The 23,120-nt window shown below is 40.9% G+C and overlaps 1 protein-coding gene across 2 annotated transcripts in view; it reads left to right on the forward strand.

The window, feature by feature from the left end:
- The window catches only part of acsl3a (acyl-CoA synthetase long chain family member 3a), a 46,125-nt gene extending 23,005 nt beyond the window's left edge, over positions 1–23,120 (forward strand). For both annotated transcript variants that reach the window (XM_084950607.1, XM_084950606.1), the window contains exons 4-15: positions 1,575–1,684; positions 2,211–2,349; positions 5,687–5,837; positions 7,107–7,230; positions 8,831–8,902; positions 13,725–13,864; positions 13,971–14,143; positions 16,224–16,298; positions 16,711–16,902; positions 17,349–17,463; positions 20,303–20,460; positions 20,552–23,120. In XM_084950607.1, the coding sequence (XP_084806733.1) occupies positions 1,575–1,684; positions 2,211–2,349; positions 5,687–5,837; positions 7,107–7,230; positions 8,831–8,902; positions 13,725–13,864; positions 13,971–14,143; positions 16,224–16,298; positions 16,711–16,902; positions 17,349–17,463; positions 20,303–20,460; positions 20,552–20,709 (1,607 nt within the window). In that variant the 3' untranslated portion in view covers positions 20,710–23,120. The remainder of the gene's footprint in view (positions 1–1,574; positions 1,685–2,210; positions 2,350–5,686; positions 5,838–7,106; positions 7,231–8,830; positions 8,903–13,724; positions 13,865–13,970; positions 14,144–16,223; positions 16,299–16,710; positions 16,903–17,348; positions 17,464–20,302; positions 20,461–20,551) is intronic.

Consider the following 23,120-nt stretch of genomic DNA (forward strand, 5'->3'; position numbering starts at 1 on the left):
TGAATTTGGAATATCTGCTTATGCATGCAGCGGTTTATATATTTAGCTAAGTAAAAGAAAAACAATTGTAGGAATCATATGGATAGTGAAGTGAGGTTTTATTGTCTGTATTTTAGTTGTGGAGGATTAAATTGTCTTTTAATGGGCCTGTGGTCCTGTTTTCTAAAAATGCACAGTATTCCTCGTTGGGTACAGGTAAATGTTTATGGTCTTAAATTTGCTCTAAAAATTGACAGAGTGGAAAAAATGCAAAGGAAGAAAGAGACCATACATATGGTGAACATTTGGTATGGTGTGAACATATAACACACACAGCCAATCAAACATGCATAAGAAGATTGAAGGGAAATTGTCCAAATTTAAATAAGTGTTTTTTTAATGTTGTGATTTCTAACCCTTTTTGATTATACTTCTCTAGGGAAACCATGTTTTTTTGCCCCAAGTAGAGAAGAGAAAACCTTTATTTTAACTTTCTTCTGCTGAGAAGTTTTGTAAAAGCACATAAACATAATTCACTTAAAAACTTTATGATCTGCGTTTGGGAATTTAAACTACATACTCAGTTGTGCTTATGATCTGGGGATATTTTTGTCATGTTTTGAGTCCCTTTGATCCTTTTTATTCCCTTCAAGGCAAATCATAATGCTGAAACATCCAGTGATATTTTAGAAAATCAAAAGCTTCTAAATTTGTGGCTCTAAATCGGGCTAATGCCGTTTCCTGTTTAAAAATGACATGACCCTTCATGCACATGCAGATAGCACAAAGAACGTGAAGAACGTCTGTACAGAGTCAACATAGTCAACCCCATACAAACACCTCTGGTTCCAAAATGCAGTTTTATAAAGATGTTAAACAAGCACATATAGGTGCATCATTTGGGTGTTCAGAGTTTGATCAGTCTTCAGATCAAGTCTTCCCAAAGAAGCACAATGATGTGTAACCAAAGTAGATCATATCCATAACATATGAGCCATGAGGCAAGAGTCAATATCTGGTTTTAAAGGACGGCTTGAAACGCTAACCCTGGTTTGCTGAGTGCATGCATTCATGCAACCACACAGTGCTTCATTAGACATATGCACTTAGTCAAAACAGTAAACCCTCTCAAACATCAGTACTTGTTTATATCCCCCAAAGAGTACTTATCATGCAACGAGAGCCGTTTGGCTCGGAAGCTTTAGCAGCAGCCTCTGGAGGTGCCTGAAGAGCTCATCTGAGTGAGAGGGGCCTAAATCAGGGACACTGAGGATTGTAGACAGTCAGCACGTACATGGTCCATCTTCACATGTCTGCGCGGTCACTGTGTTCACACACAGACAGGCTTGTCTTGAATTAACACAGTTTAGATAAACAGCCCATCCTGCCTCTTGCACACCACATTAAGTCCACCTTTGCCTCACGCTTCATAGTGGCAGATGAGTACATTTGGATGTGGGTCCTGTACGTCCTCTGTGTATGCATGTATATATTTTGTTGGACTACTATGTGGAAAGCAAATTTGCCTGTGGGGCCATTAATGTTTTAGTCTATTATACTCTAATGTGCCTTTTCTGTGTCCCTGTGGGTTGCAGTGGTAACCATTTACTCCACATTGGGAGGTCCCGCCATTGCCCACGGGCTGAATGAGACTCAGGTGACCCACATCATCACCAGCAGGGAGCTTCTGGAGACCAGACTCAAGGTTAGAATACACAGAGTAAATTCTCTCTGCAAATCTTTTTTCACAGGAAATTTATTTTTCATCACAAAGTATAAGAAACTACTAGACAAAGCCGTATAAAGCAGCGAACATTACAGTGACAAACATCATTGTGTGGACAAATATCTCATATATCTGATCTTCTGAGGAAACGTCGGAGCCAAAGTTTTCAATCAGATAGAACACAATGTTCAGCGCTGACAGAACAGAGAAGTTGCAGCATCCCATAACAGAGTTGTAAATGTTAGAAGACACGTGCCGACTGCTTTGGCATGTTTTGGCCAGGTTCAGTGCCAAGACAAGCAGTGCTCCTGCATTTCATCTTTCCATTTTTATTGAGGCGGCATAAACAGAATGTTCCTTTGTTCACTTGTTCACAGAAAAACCGACTCTTTATCTTTTGTCAATATAGAAACAACATATATCAAGATGTCATGTTTGTTGTGTGTGTGTGCGTGTGTTTGTGTGCGTGTGTGCATGCGTGTGTGTGTCTGTGTGTGTGTGTCAGGCCATCCTAACAGACGTTCCAAGGCTGCAACACATCATTGTAGTGGACAATACACCGACTGCGTGGCCCGGCTATCCACGTGGCATCAGCATCCACAACATGGCTGCGGTTCAGAAGCTGGGAGCCAGGCCTGAGAATGGTAGGTTTTGTCTGTGTGTCTGTTCATTGATTTATGTGAAGTTTGCTTTAAAGAGTTCATGACTCACAGAATTAGGATTGCTCCGTTTTAAAACATTAAAAAAGTATTTAGCTGCTTGCCCATTAAGAAAAAGGTTTTCTCTACAGTTTTGTGTATCATGGTGAGTCACAGTGACAATTAGTCACCACACTCCACTTGAGATAAAGCACTTTCTTGCAGGACATTAACAGTGTAAACAGATCTATGTAGTGTTTAATATTTTCCACGTTACTTCACTATGGCAAAATGCCATTTTCCAGTGAAGGATTTTGGAGCTCTAAGGAGGCATTTTGATCTAAAATTGTGGCCTTAACTACAGTTTGACAAAAAAAACCTCTTAAAAGCCTTTAGAAGTACGGTGTGAATATTTTTTAACAGAAATAAATAAAAGACGCAAAATATGAGAAGAACAACAGTCATACACTAAATGAAATGAAATACAAGTCATAAAGTTTCATATGGTGTCACTGAAGAGAAGAAGAGATTGAAAGAAGAAATTTAAAAATCAGACAGAGGCCGGCCTAATGTGCAAAGGCAGATCATTCCACATTCTGGGAGCCACAACAGTTTTAAGCACACTCAAGAGCAGTTCATCAGACGAAAACGGGTGGGTGCAAAAGAATGCAGGAGCTCAGAGAGTTGCGGAAGGGCAAGACCAATGAGGCCTTTAAAAGGGAAGAAAAGACATTTAAAATGAATCCTAAAATGTTAGGGCAGACAGTGGAGTGAGGCTACAATGGTTTCAGAATCAGCCTGGAAACAGTCGGCTTTGTTTTGGCCAGCTGCCTCAATTGGAAAAAGCTTGATTTAGCCACTGCCCTGATCTCACTGTTAAGCTGAATGGTCAGCAGCACACAACACACCATATTATTTGTCAGATAATTCCACTGTAAAAGCTCCAAAAGGCTCCAGCAGCACAAACACAGCTGAAGGGTCCAGTTCAGTGACTTCAATCAGTGTTCATGAGGCCTAGCAGAGATCAGTCAGGTGTAGCTGCCACTGTCCACACCTGTCAGTCCAAGCATCCACCACTCATGTGGCTGTTTTGAAGAGGAAACTATCCTTACAATTCAGTATCAGGCTCTAAACATACTTTTTATTACAGTTAGTTTTTTAACACGCGGGCATACAGGGACTGACTCTCTTTTGGATGCAGCCTGACTAGAAGAACTGCAGAACTGCCACTTCATTTTTGTTTTCCTCTGAGGTTACAGCCAAGCTCAAGTCCAAAGAGAGCTACACCTACACCACACAGCTGTCCTAACTTTGCTAGTGTGGTTTCTGTGACTAAGCAGCGCTCTGTTAATGGATCTGGCAGCATTTCTGGTGGAAACCAAACTTTACATTCCTCCCTTTGCCACTTGGGACACAGACAGCAGCTTGCAGTGCTCCTGTTTTCCCATGGATACAGATTTTCAAAACCGAATGTCTATTTAGTTTATTCAGTTATATATACACATTTAATTATTTTTCTTTTAAAAGTGTATTCATCAACATCATCAACTAATAAAATGACAGTTGGCCACTTGGGGGCAGCAGAAGCAACCTACAACACACAATTGCCTTGTTACAAGCTTAAAGTGAATAAAAGCAAATGAAACAAATCTATTAGCAGGCAGTGCTGTTATAATTTATAGAAGACAAAAAAACAAACAAACAGCAGAGCGCCTTGAAGAGAAGCAACTTTCCAACTAAGAGGTCCTAAAACACTACCGTTCACAGCACATGTGTTTTAATCTGCCAGGCTTTTTGACGTAGCCATCTCTTCCTCTCAAATAAATGAAATAGTCAGGGCTTGTTTCTTGGGGGTATGGAGTGGGGGCAGATTGGTATCTGGCCCATTAGGTCATGTGAAGAAGGAAGTGCTAACATCTGTGTCAGATTAAGGTTGATACCGTGCATGCTCAGTTAGCGCACAGATAAGGAAGAGGCCATCACCCATCTTCACTTTTTATTGAGGCCCCTTGAACTGACTGACCCAAAACATGTCTAGCTGGTAGAGTCATGTGCAGATAAAGGGAGAAGGAAGTAGGAAGGGAGGATAGAGCACCGAGATATAGGCGAGGGTCATGTTTACACATGGCGCTATTAACTTCACATGACATCAGCTTTCGGACTGCACACGCCTCATATCCACGTCTCTGGAGGGAGAGAAGCGATGTCTGCCCTTGTGACTGTGATGCACTTTACTTCATCCTTTGGTTTGTCAGTGCCTGCTGAGCTTGAGCCTCTTAGATCTGTTTTTGTTCTCGACAGAAAGCGAAAAACAAAAACCAATCTCTTGTTTCCCAACTGGTTCTGTTCCCGCTGGAAACTGACTTGCTCTTTACTTATTTATTCAGACCGTAGGAGTCCAAGAGAGGGATCAGAAGGCAAGAGATTCATCATATTGTGCTCTGCTGTCTAGACATGCGAATGTCTTTTTCACTGCCTTTATCTGCTGTGTTCTTTGATGTAAAGAAACATTCACAGCCGCTTTTCTTGTACTTGATCACATGTTTTGATTGTTAACCTTACCTGCTGGGAGGCAGGTCAGCACTGTGATTGACAGGTCACTACAATATATAACCGTACAGTGTTTGTCTTAGCCAGTGCTAATCGCATCTGGTGTCAAATCATCAAGATGATCATAAATACTTGACTAGCTGATGTGTAACATCTGTTACTCAGCGACGTTTTTTTGAGGACCGATACGCGAAAATCTAAAATTTATGCCAACATTCACCCTCAGCCTTGTGCACGCCACGTGACAGCTAGAAAATCATTCTCACGCAAATATGTTGGCCTGAAAGAAGATTTGGACCTATACACAGTTTTTAAAGTCTGCACACACCATACTGTTAACATACTTGTCATCAAATGGGCACAGCTCAAATAGTTTAAAAAAAAGGGGCAACCATGATTAAAGAGGAACAACCGAGCATAAGGAAGAGTGTAAGGAGGGAGAAGAGAATAGATAAGAAAGGACAGACAGCAGCAAACGACATGAGAAAGAGAAAAGATGAACACGTGCAAATGGTGTTTTTGGCGAACACACTTATTTAAACTCTGCATTGTGCCAGATGTGTTACCTGATTAGTTGAAATTAGGTTATTTAATTTCTGAGATAACCATTTAACATTTCTGTGTGTTTGACTCTTAAGTCATGGGGTTTTTCCTACATACAAAAAGACTTTTTTAGCCAGCACACACACAACAAATGAACCGTGTTTCTGGGGATTGTTTAAAAATTGGTTCATTTTTGTGCTATAAACCATTAATCCAGTTCTGCCACCGCCTTTCTCTGTTGACATTCAAGCAACACGTGAGCGCAAGACCCCGCTGCCCTCGGACATTGCAGTCATCATGTACACCAGCGGATCCACAGGCATTCCAAAGGGCGTTATGATCTCTCACAGCAACATCATCGCTGGGATTACAGGAATGGCCGAGAGGATTCCCAACCTGTGGTAAAGACCTCAAACGTGCTTATTATACCACACCCCGGGGTATGGTCTAATAGTTTTGGGTTTTAAATGTGATGATTTTTGACTCATCTGTTTGTAAAATATGGAGGCAGTTTTGCAGGGAAATTCACTTTCCAAAGCAGCTTATCTCCTCTGCTACACGTCCAAGCAGAATCACCAGCCAGCAAACATGCCATTTAGGTTTGTTCATTAACAGAAGAGTGTGATGCACTGGATTACTGGAAGCAGAAGAAATATAATCAAAACTGACTCACTGTAATCAAAACTAAGCTGAGGTCAATGTTCAAATTTCTCTCTTCTGCATGTTTCAAAGGAATATTTTAACTAACATTATGGGAAATATGCTTGTTCAGCTGGTATCATCATGCAGCTCAATTGCTTATATTAAAAGAGAAACTGACCCGTCTCCGGGGATTAAGATGGGAGTGAGAGGAAACAGAAAAGGAAGGGAGTTTAGTATGAGTAGAGGAACAATGTGGGAGAAAAGGAGTCAGGGTGAGATGGATGGAGGTTAAAGGGGTTTAGTTGTGACAGTCTCAGTCGATCTTATGAAAATGTTGGCTTTCCTTTGTGGATTAAGTAACACGGCTATGTAAATCTCCCCCTCATTCATGGCTTGAATGTACAACATGTTCACTAAAATGGAAATTTCCCCAAAATTTGGTTGTTACTTGAGTTGAGATGAATATGTTTTCAGTAGGTGAGGCTGAACTCAAAGGAAATGTAGCTCATAAACAGTATATATCTTGAAAATATGACTAATGTATAACTTGCAATAGTTTGTCTTAGTACTGATTCAGCTTGATGAAATAAACGACTGATTAATTTCACTAAAGGGTCATTCCGTCTCAAATCAACCAACCAAATTCGAATTGAATATACAGACTGTAATGATTGCTGTTAATTTCAGTTTTTTTTAACAAATACCTTTTCAAATTATTTTTTTTTCCAAACACCCATTGACCCACTTTCATGCAGTTTGCCTTGCACATTCTGTGGCACATTCTGTGGAAATCTGTGGCAATGTTTGAACAATACAAAAAATAAAAAATATATGCATATATATCTTAAAAAGTGTTTTATATATAAAGGTAAAGTTTTTACGCAAATTGGGAAAGGTGAAGCAGGAAGCCTTCTAAAAATTGTCTGACTTGAGATGGGATGACCCTAAGACCTTCATGTCCGCGGTAGTCTCAAACATTTAATAGCCCACATCAAATCGGGGGTTTTGAAGTCTGCGTGTGTTTTTAGTGAAGAAGACACCTACATCGGCTACCTGCCACTTGCCCATGTACTGGAGCTCAGTGCAGAGCTAGTATGTGTGTCTCATGGCTGTAGGATTGGCTATTCATCGCCTCAGACTCTTGCTGACCAGGTAAAACCTCTCATCTGTATCATCTGAAGTGCATTCTGGTTTTAGGGTTGACTTTCATGTATTTTATATTTAATATATAGTGGTGAAAAAGAAAGTACACCCTTTGTCTGTTCTAAGATTTTATATATCAGGACATCTTTACCATGTTCTGAAATTATTTAAACACCACATCAGATGAATAAGAACACACGACATATTACACTGTCTCATTATTCATTCAACAAAAAAAACTAAGCCAACATGTAGAAGCATTGTGTGAAAAACTAAGGATACATCATGATTCAGCAGCTTGTAGAACCTCGTTTAGAAACAGTAACATCCTGTATGACTTTATCAGTCTCTCACCTCATTGTGGAGGAATTTCGGCCCACTCTTCTTTACAGTCGTGCTTCAGTTCATTGAGGTTTGTGATACCTTTATGCGCCGGTCTCTTAGCCATAGCATTTCAGTCAGGCTGAGGTCTGGACTTTGACTGGACCAATGCAGCACCTTGATTTCTTTCTCTTTTCAGCCATTTTTTGTAGATTTGCTGCTGAAATTAGGATCATTATCCTTTTGCATGATCCAATTTCAGCCAAGCTTTAATTGTAGAACAGATGGCCTCACACAGGGCTGTAGAATACTTTGGTATCCAAGGAGTGCCCAGGTCATGTGGCTTAAAAACAAGCCCAAATCATGAAGCCTTATACAGTTGGTATAAATTTAATATAAGGTGATTGTGCTGTGTATGGCCAGACATCTCCACTTTGGTCTCATCTGTCCAAAGGACATTGTTGCGGAAGTTTAGTTGCGAAGCTTTCTCCTGACAACCCTTCCAAATAAAAAATACTTCTCTTTCTAATTATACTGACCTGAAGTTTAAGGGTTAAAGGCCTGTAGAGTCTGAGATTTAGCTCTTGGGTTTTTTTGCAGTTTCTCTGAGGATTGCTCTGTCTGACCTTGGGGTGAATTTGCTGGGACGTCCACTCCTGGGAAGATGGACAGCTGTCTTGAATGTTTTCCACTTGTGAATAATCTTTCTCGCTGCAGAATGATGGACTTCAAATAGTTTGGAGATGACCTGATAACCCTTCCCAGACTGATGAGCACCAACAATTACTCTTCTAAGATCATTTCTGATGTCTTTCCTCCACTGCATCTATCAACACTCATGTGGATACTCGAGACCAGCAAACTACCAAAACTTCTTGTTTTATAGAGGTGCTCACACTTGCAGATGATCAGTTTTAAGCATGTGTTTGATTTGCAGGACATGCTTGCTATTTACCCTCTGAATTCCTGTGGAAACAGCAGGGGCATACTTTTTGTTAAATAAATAATGAACCAATATAACATATTCATCTGAGGTTGTATTTAAATAATTTTAGATCCCGCTAAGCATCAGATTATTTTTCTGTTATGTACTGATACAAAAACAACCTTAAAGTGGACAGAGGGGATACTTTTACTTTTTCATGACTGTATATAGCTGGAGCTAGTAGATTTTTAGACATCATTTCAGTCCGAATATGCGCAAAACAAACCCCAAAAATGAGGTAACAGCTAATTACAAATGTGATCATTTAAATTATCAATTGATGTTTCTTTCTCCCACCCTAAGTCAACAAAGATCAAGAAAGGAAGCAAAGGAGACACCAGTATGCTCCAGCCCACTCTGATGGCAGCGGTCCCGGTATGTCTTAATGCACTGTCCAGTATAGTGTTAGAGAACCATTACCATTAACAATAACAGTATCACTCACTGACTCACTCGACTTGAGTCTGTGTGTCAAACAATGCTGCTGGCTTGCGTTTGAGGCCTGTGCACAAGGTTTACTCATGGAATAGCAGTGATAGAGTCCAGCAGTCTTGGATCTGCTGGATCTTGGTCTGACGTAAATACATCCTACCAATGGTCAATGCTGCATTTAATCACCAGACAATGTTTGATTCCCAGGGGTCTAAGTTGAATATTTGTGGTTGCCTAGTGCAGCTTGTCTTTGAAGTCAATTTTACTAATTAATCCATTTCAGCAGTAAGGACTCCGAGATGGGCTTTGCTTAAATTTTTTTTACAGTTTGTTTATTAAAGAACACCCCAAGGTAGTCAGAATATGTCAGAATTTAAGCTGCTGTAATCACGTGGACATTTTTAACATTTTACACAGTTAATGCAAAAAACTTTAATGTGAAATTAGGTCATTTGTAGCTACAAGTTGTTTGTTTCAGTCTTTTCACTTTCCTTTTACAACACTCAACTTTTGGTTTGGTAGAAATGCTGCAGATGGCTGTTTTAAGTGAAAGAGTCCAAAAACCTACCCCCCACCCCCATTTGCTCTAAACCAAAAACCACATTTAGTAGCTACTTGGTAGATGTATGATGTGTATGAAGTGATTATTATTAAAAGGGGGAAAAAAATGATAGTATATGATGGACTAAAATTCAGACTGTAGCCTGAAACATGACTTCAAACGAATCCAAGTGTTCACGCTTTTGAAGGTTCTTCTGGTTGTAGTTTTATTGTGCTTTGCTGCCGAGAGATATTCATACAAATACTCAGAGTCAACAAAATTTAGCACTCTGTTCAGTCGTGTTGGAGAAACAGGGTGTCTACAGGTCCAAAAGAAGTCTTAATTATATTATATTTTACTGTTAAAGTGTCTTTTAGTTTGCATTTTCCAGCTTGCAGTATCTTAATTTTCCCCCATTCTACAACCACGTCCTTATTCACAAGGAGTTGTCATAGCCGGTAGCGCCACATGCTTGATTTGGAAGAGTTTTATGCTTGATGCTCATCCTGACACAACTCCAAAAGGATACGTGTCTCTTCCCGGGACATTCTACAAAATTCATATACTGAAATTGTGTTTTGGAGGCTGTAGTATTTTTGGAATACTTTAAAGTCCAATCCATGCTTCAATTCAGAAAGCTATAACAGCTATATCTACAGCCATAGTATGATAAATGTTATTTCTTCAAGTAGTCAATAAAAGTGGACACATACAGTTGTGGTCAGAGGTTTACATCCACTCAACATGGGCATAAAGGTCGTGGTAATTTGGGGGCTTTTAATTATTTCTTCATTGCTCTTTTTCTAGGATGGAAACTTGTACAACATGTTGCCAAATGTCTTCACTCACACATCCAAATCATTGAATTCAGATATTCTAGTCACAGGTGAATAAAATCAAGCACTTCTACATGCAGACTGCTTCTACAAACATTTGTGAAAGAACAGCTCGCTCTCAGGAGCTCAGTGAAGTCCAGCGTGGTACAGTGATAGGATACCACCTGTGCAACAAGTCCAGTTGTGACATTTTTTGTGACATTCTTGCTACTAAATCTATATTGGGTCTGTCGGTCCCAATATAGATAGTATTTTAGTTAATCAACTCATTTGTTTGTAACCAGGTTAAAACTGTCATTTATTGAAATGTGTTGAAATATTAAATATGTTGAAATCTATGTAAAATAGTAATGGTTAGAGTATTTAGAAAATGTTTAAATTCCTTTTGCTCTTAAACTTATGAAACAGTGTGTTTTATAAGTTTAAAAGAGCATTTGCATTAAGTATCAAGTATCCTGTTTCATTGTGAATGCCTGGTGTTACAAAACAGCCCCTTCAGTGGACCAAAATTGGAGGTCCAAAAATGACTTATAAAAGATGACACTCCAACATCACTTTGTGCAGTGGGTTATAACAAAGTGGAAGCAACTGGTATCAAGAACTACTCAGCCATGAAGTGGTAGGCCAAGTAAAATCACAGAGCGATGTTAGCAACAAACCTTCAAACTTCATGTGGTTTCCTAATTACCTCAAGAACGGTGTGTAGAGAGCTTCATGGTATGGGTTTCAATGTCCGAGCTGCTGCCTGCAAGTCTTATATCACCAATTACAATGCAAAACGTTGGATGCAGTGGTGTAAAGCACGCCACCACTGTTGTCTGGAGTGACGAATTATGCCTCTCGGTCTCTCAATCCAATGAACGAGTCTGGTTTTGGTGGTTGCCAGGAGAACGGTAAAGTGTACAAGTTTGGTGGAAGGGCGATTATGGTGTGGGGTTGTTTTTCAGAAGTTGAGCTTCTCACTGAAAACCTCACCTTTACCCCTCCACATATCTCTTATCATTGTGGCCACATAGCCAAGTCTTTATCTTGTCTCACCATAAAACATCTCTCCAGAAGGCATCTAATCAGAATCAGAACTTTATTAATCCCAGACAGAAATGAGTGAGTGAAAGAGTGTTGTGAAATAAATTATTTTTATGCTGGCAAAGAGAAACTGCCTGTTACAATCATACATGGACAGCAATCTGTGCAATCTTTTGATTCTGTGTAGAGAATTTGAGAAAAACCTAGAGAAATTCAAACTTATGCAGCCAATTCTTGTTTTTTTTATTTGCTTCATTAAAGATGTCTGGAAAAAGAACAGAAAAAAAGAAAGCATTAAAAGCTCCAAATTAATATGACATTCCATAATGAGCAAATCTGTGTACATTGTGGTCTCAAAGTTCTTTTCCTTTTTAAAAAAACTTTACCAGTTTGATGCCCAAGTTCACACTGTATTTACATGTATATTGTTTTAACTGTATTATTAGGCTGAAAAGTTACATTTGCTAACCTACCAGTTGTTCAAAAGTCAACAGACTGCAGACATTGATGAAGTGATAATCTCGGTACTTTTCCTCCATTCAGGATTTTGTTTTCCCATATCTTGTTGTTTGACTGTGACCATTGCCAATACTGAAGACGCCTGAAAATGAATGTCATCTAATGAGCTAGTTGTATTCAATACAGGATGCACTCTTCTCTCCCCCTCACTCACATGGAGACACACCCCCCCCCATCTCCCAGTGGTCGTAGTGTAAAGGCCAGAGGGCCCCAGTTTCTGGAACCATTCACAGCTGTAAACAGAACGTGAGAAAGCCCCATGTGGTTATCCCCACGACACGCACACACATACAAATTGTTTGCTGTGATATGACAGCAGGCGGCTGCATGGATCCTGTGTCGACTTCCTCTCTCACTGCTTCATGCACACACGTACACACACACGCACAAACCCAACAGGACCAGCTGGTTTTTATTGTTTTTTTGGTGGGAGGGGGGTTTGTTTGTGCCCTTTCCCCATTTCACCATGTCCAGCCTTTTGTCGACACTGATGTAGATGATGAAGTGCTCTTGATCTGTGGGTTTCTGTTCTCTGCACCACAGTCCCTTTGGTAATACAAATTGATACCACTTCCCATGATTGACATTGGTCTTCCTTGTACTGTCATGTTCCTAGTACCACTTCAGCCCGTTTTTAGCAAAGAAGATATTTGTTGTGAATGTTGGGCTAAGGCATTTTGGGCATTGGAAAGAAGATAGTTTGAGCTGATATGACTGACAGTGGCTTAGTTACCCAGTATTAACAGAGAAACATGTGCATTCATTAGGACCTCCAAGTTTCTGGCCACCAGGCAGATTGAAATGTGATACTTCCTTTTTTTTACTCTGTTCTTGGACTCCTGTGGAAAAATATCTGCATCCTCTGCTGCTTAATGTTCACCAGCTCATTTCTAAGTCTGTCTGTTGTTTGGTGTTCAGAAAGTACTTGAGATGAAACTTAGTGTAAATCAGAATAGCGATGAATACAGATGCTCATTCTGGTAATAATTCTCCTGTGAAAGCTGTTCTAAGGAAGTCCCAAATGTTTTGCTTTGTCGCTTATCTCGCATATTGTTATACTTTAAACAAAGGAGCTCAGAAGGAGCTGCTTTAGCTCACCTGGTTGAGCTGCTGCCACTGCAGGGGCCTGGGTTTGAGTCTGCTCCAATCCTTTCCTGTGTGTTGTCCCCCTACCGTGTTTCCCTACCTTCCTATCCAACAAAGGCTAAATGTCAAAAAATACATATAAAAAAAACAATCTAATGTTTAGGGCCACAGTTAGTAGTGGGTTTACCACATGGTTTTGTTTATTCCAAAGAGAGATTCCCTCTTCTGGTTTGCTTTTGTTTTGTTTTTTTTTAGTTGTGTAGGTCACATAGAAATTAGAAACACATTAGATATCCATTGGGGAGCCTTATAGTTATGAAACCAGATTTGAAGAGCACACATGCATGTGTGCTTGTGTTGATCTTTTTTTTTGTTTTATAAAGTTGCTTAAATATGAGATTTGGGGGTTTTGAACACATTAGTGTTTAATCTTTTTTAAAAACCTCCAAAGCAGGGACCATATGTCTAAGCCCACCCAACATGAAGGTTAACTCCTATTGTCGTCCTGTGACAGGGATATTGCTATCAGTGCATATGTTGGTTTAGATGTCAAACATTTCTGCACATTGATGCTGAAAAAACATGCTTAGGGTAACATTAGAACCGGTGTCATCGCATAGTCTGTCCAGCAGAGCGTGCTCCAACTTACAATGGCTGGATTCTTTTCCGTGCTTTCAAAAAAACTTTAATAAACTCTCATTGATTTATTTACCAAATGCTCTTTTTCTTTTCACCCTGTCCCGCCTCCTGACTTCAGGAGATCATGGACCGTATCTATAAGAATGTGATGACCAAGGTTGAGGAGATGAACTGTGTTCAGCGAACACTCTTCATTCTGGCATACAACTACAAACTGGAGCAGCTCGCCAAAGGATACACCACACCACTGTGTGACAGGTATGGAGACTTATATCACCAATTACTGTTGCATTTGCAGCTTGGACTCTCAAGGAATATTTAAAAGTCATAATTTCTTCATGTATTTCCTCCTTTGTTCATCCAGACTGGTGTTCAGGAAAGTCCGCTCTCTGCTAGGAGGACAGACACGGGTGTTGCTTTCAGGTGGAGCGCCACTCTCAGCAGCCACGCAGCGTTTCATGAATGTGTGTTTCTGCTGCCCAGTGGGTCAAGGATATGGCCTGACGGAGACCTGTGGAGCTGGAACCATTAGCGAGTGTGAGCATGAATGGAAATCTTACAGTAGGCATGCCTACTGTAAGATTTGTAATGTGTAAAATTATTTTAGTTTGAAATGTGTAAAATTTCAAACCACTCACAAATTAGAAAAACGAAAACATTTTATGTCATTAATTTTTACCCCTCAGCCCTAAAAGGCTGATGATGTATTGTCATCACCCCACCTAGTAAGCGGATGGGATGGACACCCAAGTTGATGAATATGAAAATTGATCAATCGAGAGCGAGCAGATGTAATTTTTCAAGCTTATACCAAAGGTGCATCTGTTAAAAATCTCAGATGAGTTCAAATCTCTGTGACCTCAACCCATGTCAAGGTCAGAGGTCAAGTTTTCTGAAAATCACCAAGGACTTTAATATTCATACCACAGGTGTAGCTACTCAGAGTCTCAGTGTTAGCACTGCCGGTCATCAGTATTTTTAATGTGAGCTGAACCCATTCAGTGTAAAATTCCTGTATCCTATTTGGCAACAATCAGTCAGTAGATCACAGTTTCCATCTGTCCTGTGCAAATGAAAAAAATACACTCACTTGTGAGTTTATTAGCTTCAACCAGTTTAACAAATTCAGTCCAGTACAGTCCTTTTTTTTTAAAACTGTTTTACACATGCTTTGATTCATCTGTATGATCACCGATTGTATTGGTATCATTGTGACACACTCACAGTTGTGCCTATTATTCTGCTGACCCTATTTTTATAAACGAGGCTAGACTAAACAAGGGAAATGCCTCACTACAATGGTAGTAGACTGTAGTAGCTACTGCTAGGTGTACCTAAAAATCTCAGCATAGCTAAAGCTACAGACCTCCTTTAGTGATCATAGTGGGAGAAATAATTTTAAGGTCACATTTTACTATTGTGCTTTATGGATACCGAAATGGGCAGCGCTACTGCAAGTTACCCTGTAAATCTGCAGGCATTTAATAAAGTCACAGACAGGACCCCTGCTTCATAAACAGCTGGAAGCAACACTCCAAACCACTGTTACGTTATGCTTAGTCTGTGTGCAGTGGAAGAAAGACAAACAGAGGGACAGACACTGTTTATGTACAGTATTACACTTTATTGCTGATTTTATCATGATATGTAAGAATAAAAATGGGATATTGCCAATATTTTAGGCATCCTTAGAATTTCACAAATCACATTTTCTCAGGCAAAATTGCTAGCTTGTTCTGTTTATTTGTTTGTTTATTTAACAGGGACATTCCATATTACTGGATATCAATGTGAATATATAAGATGTAAACATGCTGGGTTTTAGTAAAGCTGCTAATTTACATCTATAGAGCCCAGGCACGTAACATAAAAATATACTTACTACCAGTTTTTCCTCAATTTTCCCATATTTTTCCAAGCAAATCCTGGCACCCTCCTATTTTGTGGTTTTTCCCCATGAAATTCCCGTCAACTTTGACAGCCTGAAAGCAGAGATAAAAACAGGGGGAGAACACAAAGAGGGAAAGAGGCCTTATAGCCAGGATGGGAAAATGGATAAGAGGAAAATAATTAGTAGATATACAGTGCGTGGGTTGCAGTAAACAAAAAAAGGGAGTTTTCAGCAGAGTGGTGTGGAAAAATCAACATTAGCAATAAGTCACGCTACACTGAGACCCTATCAAGTTTAAAAAAAAGGAAAAAGAAAAAGCAATGAATGTGAAATTTTATGAGTTTTGTAAAAGAAAACAAAAGAGACACAAGTGAGAGGCTCCATTCCCTCATAAACATGAAGATCAAGAATGTTTCACATAACTACGGTGCCAATGTCTGTCCCAATAATCAGATATGAATTAATCTATCTGTTCCACTGCCAAAGCATTTGCGAAATGTAAGAAACCCTATCAGCCTTTCCCAGGCAGACCAGACCAACAGACCCATCAAATCCACTGTGGTCATCTGAGTCAGGAAAACACTGAGTTGCAAACACTCCTTAGGGATGGGGGTTTCCATGGTGAGGGAGCAAGTCAGGTCATGTTGCTATGGCAATAAATGTTGTGCCTTGATGCTAGTGTGCTCCCTGATATGTGCGTGTGTCTATGTGTGTTGTCTGTTCTAGTGTGGGATTACAGCACTGGGAGAGTGGGAGGACCACTGGTGTGCTGTGAGATCAAGCTTAAAGACTGGGTGGAGGGTGAGTGAGACTGGGAGAGGCACTACGCACATACACACACACATTTTATGATGATATAAACAAGGTCATTTGCATTCATATTCAAAAAAACATCAGTCTGCATGTTTTGTTTCTTTATGGGTCATCTTTTACACACATACACACATGGGACTTTGAGCATTGCTCTGTAACCTTGTAAGGACAGCACTGGTCTCTCCACTTTTTACGTAAGGAATCATAACTCACTTTCATTGCACTCTGTTGAAGTTTTGATACTTATCGAGTTGAGTTTATTCCTTGCAGAGTAAAAATAGAATTTTAAGTAAACATACCATCTGATTTTTTGTTTTTTTTTTGTTTCTCAGCAGTGTTATGATGTAGCAGATTCAGTCCAATAAAAGTTTTTTCATTTCTAATCTGCTGATGCTTTTAGGTGGGTACCGTAGCACTGACAAGCCTTATCCCAGGGGAGAGATTCTCATTGGTGGGCCCAACGTAACCATGGGATACTACAAGAAGGATGCGAAAAACCAAGAGGACTTCTTTGTAGATGAGAACGGCCAGCGTTGGTTCAGTACAGGCGACATTGGAGAGTTTCAGGAAGACGGCTGTCTCAAGATCATTGGTGAGGAGGCATGAGGAGGTGTGTGTGTGGGTGGAGTGTGTAGAACGAGAAGGTCTTATCCTGGTTTTTATCGCCACTAAGTCTGAAGCTCACATTCTCATGCTGTGCCCATGTTGTGACTCTCATGCTTGGTCTTGTTCCAGACAACCTTTCATCTCCACTTGCCATTTATCAGTGTGTCAGAAAAGCTTTTAACAAATCACATTTTACTTCGCATCCTAGTATGATTTCACGTTTCTGTTTACTTCAGTGAGCCAGCCCCAGCCCCCAACTTTCCTCTTTTATCAAGATGTTCAGATGCAAGATGTTCATTTTGTTCAGATGCACACGGCTGAGTAGAAAATGCATCCTTCTATCTCACTTCCTCCTTTCTTTTTAAGATATATCCACATATATGCATGGACATACACAGTTTTTACAGGCTGCTCCCTTTGCTGTGTTTCCAGATCGTAAGAAAGACTTGGTGAAGCTGCAGGCAGGAGAGTACGTTTCCCTGGGAAAGGTGGAGGCAATGCTGAAGAACTGCCCTCTGATCGATAACATCTGTGCCTATGCCAACAGGTGTGTGAGGAGTGGGGCAGTGAAATATACATAAGAGTAGTTTACAGATCCACTGAAACCTTTATTATCTCTGTGAATCCTGTTCTTTTAGATCATCGTATTGGTTTGACTTTTAATTATAAAATAGACCTCTCGCATTAGCTTCTTTCCATAATCTATAATTGTGAACATACCACGGCAGACCTAATGACATTTTCATGCTTTTCAGCATTAACTTTTTATTAACTCACACGGTTGCTGTTTACACCCTGCTTGGCTGAAGCTTTGCAACTCCCAGCTACACACACTAACAACAACAGCAACACCTGACGGACCCAGTACGGACTCTTTATACCAGCTAGGTGTGATTGCGGATGCCACTCAGGTGCGTCCGCCTGCCCTGCAGTGGCACCACAGACCACGCCCCGCCACGTACCCCCATGGCCCGACTGAGGCCAGGGAGCCATCTGGCTGAACCTACTCCCCCCACACAAGTGCGAGAGGCAATCAGCCCGGACTGTCGGCACCCCCAGCCCCTAGCCCAGAGACAAGGAGGTGTGAGCTCAGGTGGCCGCCCGGGTATTCAGTGGCACTGGTGACGAGATGGGCCCAGGGGCACGTGTCCAGCAGCAGCCTCGGAGCTGGTCTGGGGGCCACCCATGTGGTCAGTGGTGGCACTGCAGCAGGCGTGGATGTGAGCCGGGGCTCACAGAGTGCTGGACAGGCAGCCAGCACGCAGGACCGCACAGTGTGAGGCCATTCCAGACAGCACACCGACCTCGGGCTAGGCATGTCCCTTGCGCGCAATGACCTCTGGCACCGGCTGGGCAGGACCCTCGAGCGCTGTGACCTCCGACTGTGCAAGTCCCTCATGCGCCCGACCTTCCTGGGCAGGTCCCTCTCCCGCCTGCTTCCGCGTGTGGCCGCCAGCTTGGCCACAATTTCAGCCCAGTCCTGAATTTGCCGTGCCCCCATCCTGGGTTTCAGCACCACTGTAAACAAACCACGGCAGACCAGGCGACATGTTCATGAACATGCTTTTCAGCATCTTTTCATTAACTCCAGTTGCTGCTATAAACACCCTCAGTCAGCCGCAGCTTTCCAGCTCACAGCCCAACTCACATCATCAAGAACAACCACTCTCAGGACCCTCTGGCACAGATACAGATGAGGACAGAATTATTAGTCCCTCTATGAAAGTTTCTTTTTTTAAAAGTGTATTTCCCAAGTTCCAGTTAGAAGAACAAGGAATTTCTTACGCAGCCTTTCCAAACATCCTGGTTTTATTTTGTGTGCTTACAAGCAAAATTATTTTACAAAAACTACCAAGGTCAAAATTATTGATGCTAATAGTTAATTATGTGTTCTTTATGCTATATAATAGCCTGCAGTCTTTTGTTGTAGTTTTCAGTAAGTCAAACTCGTGTCCTGAACAATCCCAGCCCATTCTTCTTTGGAGAATCTCTCAAGCCCCTCCAGATTTGTACGCCTCTTCCTTCTTTCTCTAAATATAAGCAGCATCTCTGTGGCCAAAGAGCTTTACTTTCACTTCATCTGACCAAAGGACGTGCTTCTAGTATGCAGGTTTCCTTAGCATATTTCAGTCTGTCTTTCTGCAGAAGTTTTTTCTTTTAGCAGTAAAAGTTTAAGCACATCATTGCACAGCACTAGTTTGTTCTGTGGTTCAAAAAAGGGTTCAGGGCACTAATAATAATAATAACTTTATTGATACTAATTTAATAATTAATTGGTCATTTTTGTTTTTTCTTAAATGAGTCTGTTATTGTGTGCAAACAGAAATAATTGACATGTTATAAAGAAAACTGGTATGTTAAGAAATGTTACATTAAAAATGTTTTGCTCTGTTAAAAAAACCAACACAAAATTCTGACAAAAACTTTAAATTTAATTGGTGGGTAATAATTTTGTCCTCATCTGTATGAATGTTACTTTGACATATCGACCCACCTTAACAAACTGGGGCTGTCAAAGCAAACCCTTCATGCCAAAGGCACTCCCCAATGACAGCAGTCTCACCCAGCAGGATGCAATTTGCTCAGGAATGGCTTGAGGGAACACAAAAAATAGCCAAAGTTGTTACCACGTCTCAGTCTTATTCATTAACAGCAGATGTGCAAAAAAAATCCATTCTGCTGAAGCTGCAGTCCACAGGACACCCACAGGCCCACATCTGTGGCCTAAAGGCTCTAAATTGGTTGTAAGGTATAAGGGTGAGCATGAGTATCTGTGTTAGCTATGTGATGGACGAATAACTAGCAAATGACAAGCAGAAGAAGATGAATGGACCATTTATTAAAGTTTTGGTTGTCTGGTGATCTGCGGTGCAATATTTTTCTGATTAAGCTCCATGTATCTGCCCTGCACGAGATAACAAACAGGCAGAGTTGACATCTCTATAGTGAATTAAGCTCAGCTAATAACAAAGGGCTCTGATCTGTTTTTCATTATTAGGTAGGAATAAAAACCTTCATTTTGTACCCTAAAAGTGGCAGGCCCTCCTGCTCTGTGTGTTTCCACAGATTCACGAAAACATTTTGTTTTTCTGATTCAGAACCTGGATCTGTTTCTGCAGCCTGAAATATTTACTCAGTTCTGGGTCACAGTGCAGCTGCTTGTCAAGCGATTCGAAGCATTCAATCTGTTCACACTCTCTCAAGCATGTAGTTTTTCCATCTCCTTACAAGGCTAAATATGCCACTCACTGACGAAAAGATTGCAAAGAATGCTCACTCTGGTGCTCCATCACCTTATTCGGCCCAGCGTCCACATCCTGAAGACCAGTTTAAGCTAATAATTGTTCTGTTTTTCTTTCTCTTTGACTCGTCTTCCTGCTCTGCAGTGACGAGACGTACGTGATTGGCTTTGTGGTGCCCAATCAGAAGCACCTGTTGGCTCTGGTTGACCAGTACGGTATCCGAGGGTCATGGGAGGAGCTGTGCAACAGCAAAGCCGTGGAGGAGCTCGTCCTCAGGGTCATTACTGAGGCCGCACTGGCAGGTGAGAAAGTCAGAGAAGGGGTTAAGCTTCATCTCAGAGCTGCAGACACAAGCTAGGTTTTACCAAGTTCATGTTTCTTCTTCCTTTGTAGCCCAGCTAGAACGCTTTGAGATCCCCCGCAAGATCCGGCTGAGCCCAGAACCGTGGACACCTGAGACAGGATTAGTGACTGATGCGTTCAAGCTCAAACGCAAGGAGCTGAAAACACATTACCAGGATGACATAGAGAGAATGTATGGTGGAAAATGACAGCCAGGACCAGCACAGACCTGAGACCAGAACAATACTTAACTCTGAAACACTCCCATACCCCCAACCCCCATTCCTTTAGTCTGTGAAAGAGCCACAGCAAAATAAATCTGTGCTAAATCTTGTGGTTTCAAGGACCTCACAGAAACACAGATAAACCAGTTTTACAGAGGAAGCAGATTTTACTTGAATTTGTTGCAAAAGACGGGCTGAGAAGGTCTTTGTAAGAAAACATCCCTTGTGCCCTTTTTTTCCATCCAGGTGTGTGACCCTATTCCAGAGGTCTTTATTGTTCCAGATGTGAGTTATGAAACAGAGCATGCGTAAGCTGGTGTTGTCTGTTGAACTCTTGTCTGAGTTGCCACAGCAGAAGCTCAGGTCGCTTGTAGCCTCGGTGCTTTTTGCTCACCTGTGTCGAATTACGTGTCGAAATCAGTTCATTTTGATCTTCTTCTAAAAGTTTAACTTCAAATTTCTAATTTCCTGCAGGTCAGGAGACGGTTAATTTTCTTTTCTTGTCTTTAACTTGTTTAGTGTTCTGTCAGTGGTTTATTTTGCCTCCCTCCCACAGTCAGAGTCTGTGACTCCCACGCTCGTGGGGCGTCTCTCCCATCAGCACACTATGAAACTAAAAGCACAAAGTCATTTGAGTGCAATGAAACAGGTTGGTAATCAAAGATAAATCCTTTTATGTGATCTGATGATTTTTATGTTTCAACAATGATTCTACTTTCAGAAAATTACCAAATTGTGACTAATAGGTCTTTTAAAACACTGAAGAAAAAGAAACAAAAGTGCATGTTTAGGCATTCCCTACAGCGATACAGTACAATTTTCAGTGGGTACTCCTTGTATTACAGATGAAATGACTGTGTAATCATTGTAGTATTGATAAATCATAATGCAATATGAAAATAGATTGCATCTGCTCCAGTAAGGCAGTTGATTACAGAGAGGATCTAAATAAAACTTTATCAGTGTGTGTGTGTGTGTGTGTGGGCTGGAGAACAAGCACATTTATGGAAGTCTGACTTTGTCTACCTTGCAGTCATTCTCTTTAAAGTTGTGTCATACGTGTTGTCTTTTGCGTGAGAATGGCCAAGTGTGTAGCTTCACGTACACAACCCTCACAGCCTTTTGCCTTTTTTGTCAATCTTGGCTGATCGGATGTTCCTCCTTATTCACACATTTCCATCACTGAAGCAAATGTGTCGGCTGTGTTTAAACTGAAGTTATATGATCAAAAACCAGGCTTATAACTCACTGCACTCCTTTGCTGCAGTGAGAACCTGACTTGGAGAATGACACAACTGGATGAACGCACCAGATACACGTGAGCTAATCTGATGATGCGATGGCTCTGTTGTGCAAACACAATATTTCCCTTTAAGGAAACAGAAGTGATATTGTAGGGCTGTTTTAGGTTATTTTCTATTCTACTCTTAGAATAGTTGCCTTGTATAATTTTGGGCAACACCTCTACATTTTAATTCACATGTTTTCTGTCCCATTGGCACAGTTGGATAAAATCAAGCACCTAGCCACGCAGTCTGCTTTTACAAGCATCTGTGGGAAAATGGGCCATTCTGAAGAGTTCAGCCGAGATATTCCAGAATCAGCTGTAAGTGGTATTACTACACAGTGGAAGCATTTAGGCAGGACAGGAACCTAAGCCTTCTGTGGCATTAACATCAGCACAAAAACTGTGAGCTTCATGTTGTGTATGTGGTCCTCTACTTTGCCTATATTGTGTACATCATTTGAATATCTTTGTTAAAGTATTCCCTTAGGCTCCTCAGGGCTCCTCTTTCATTCCCTCAGTTTATATTTTACACAAGAACAGTACCAACATTTAGTGAGAGACTTTGGACCCAGCATTCAAAATCTTAAAAGACTATGCCTACCTTTTCCCTAAAGTGAAGTGTTTGTTTTTGTGTGTATTTTGCAGCTCAGGGCCACTGGACCTTGAGTAGCCTGCTAAATAATCAACCTGTCAGGTGCAATTTAAAGTGTGTGCTAGAACGGGAACTAGTTGAGGCATCATGTGTCTTCCCACCTTTATTCCAAAATCATGTTAGAGAACTAGACCAAACCTTTTATGTAGGGCTTTGTTGTCTGTTGTTGTCTTTCTATACTGAGGTTGCAAGTGTAAGAATATGTCATTTTTATTATTCCTTCTTTTATTATTATATAACAAAGTCTTCCATGATTGCATTTGGTGAAAAGGGCACACGGGGCAGTGAGCCACACTACCTCCTGCATGTGCTGTACGCCCACCTACATGAATATTTGTGATTCACTGGCTTTCCTGTTTGAACACTGTCACACATCGCCCAGCCTAGTGATGAAAATTATTTGTTCATAATTTGCCTTCTCCAATGAAGTAAATAAAGATTTCTTTTGGTCTCCTT

Source organism: Perissodus microlepis, chromosome 14 (assembly GCF_051167445.1).
Source record: "Perissodus microlepis isolate ML-2025 ecotype Zambia chromosome 14, ASM5116744v1, whole genome shotgun sequence".
Taxonomy (NCBI): domain Eukaryota; kingdom Metazoa; phylum Chordata; class Actinopteri; order Cichliformes; family Cichlidae; genus Perissodus; species Perissodus microlepis.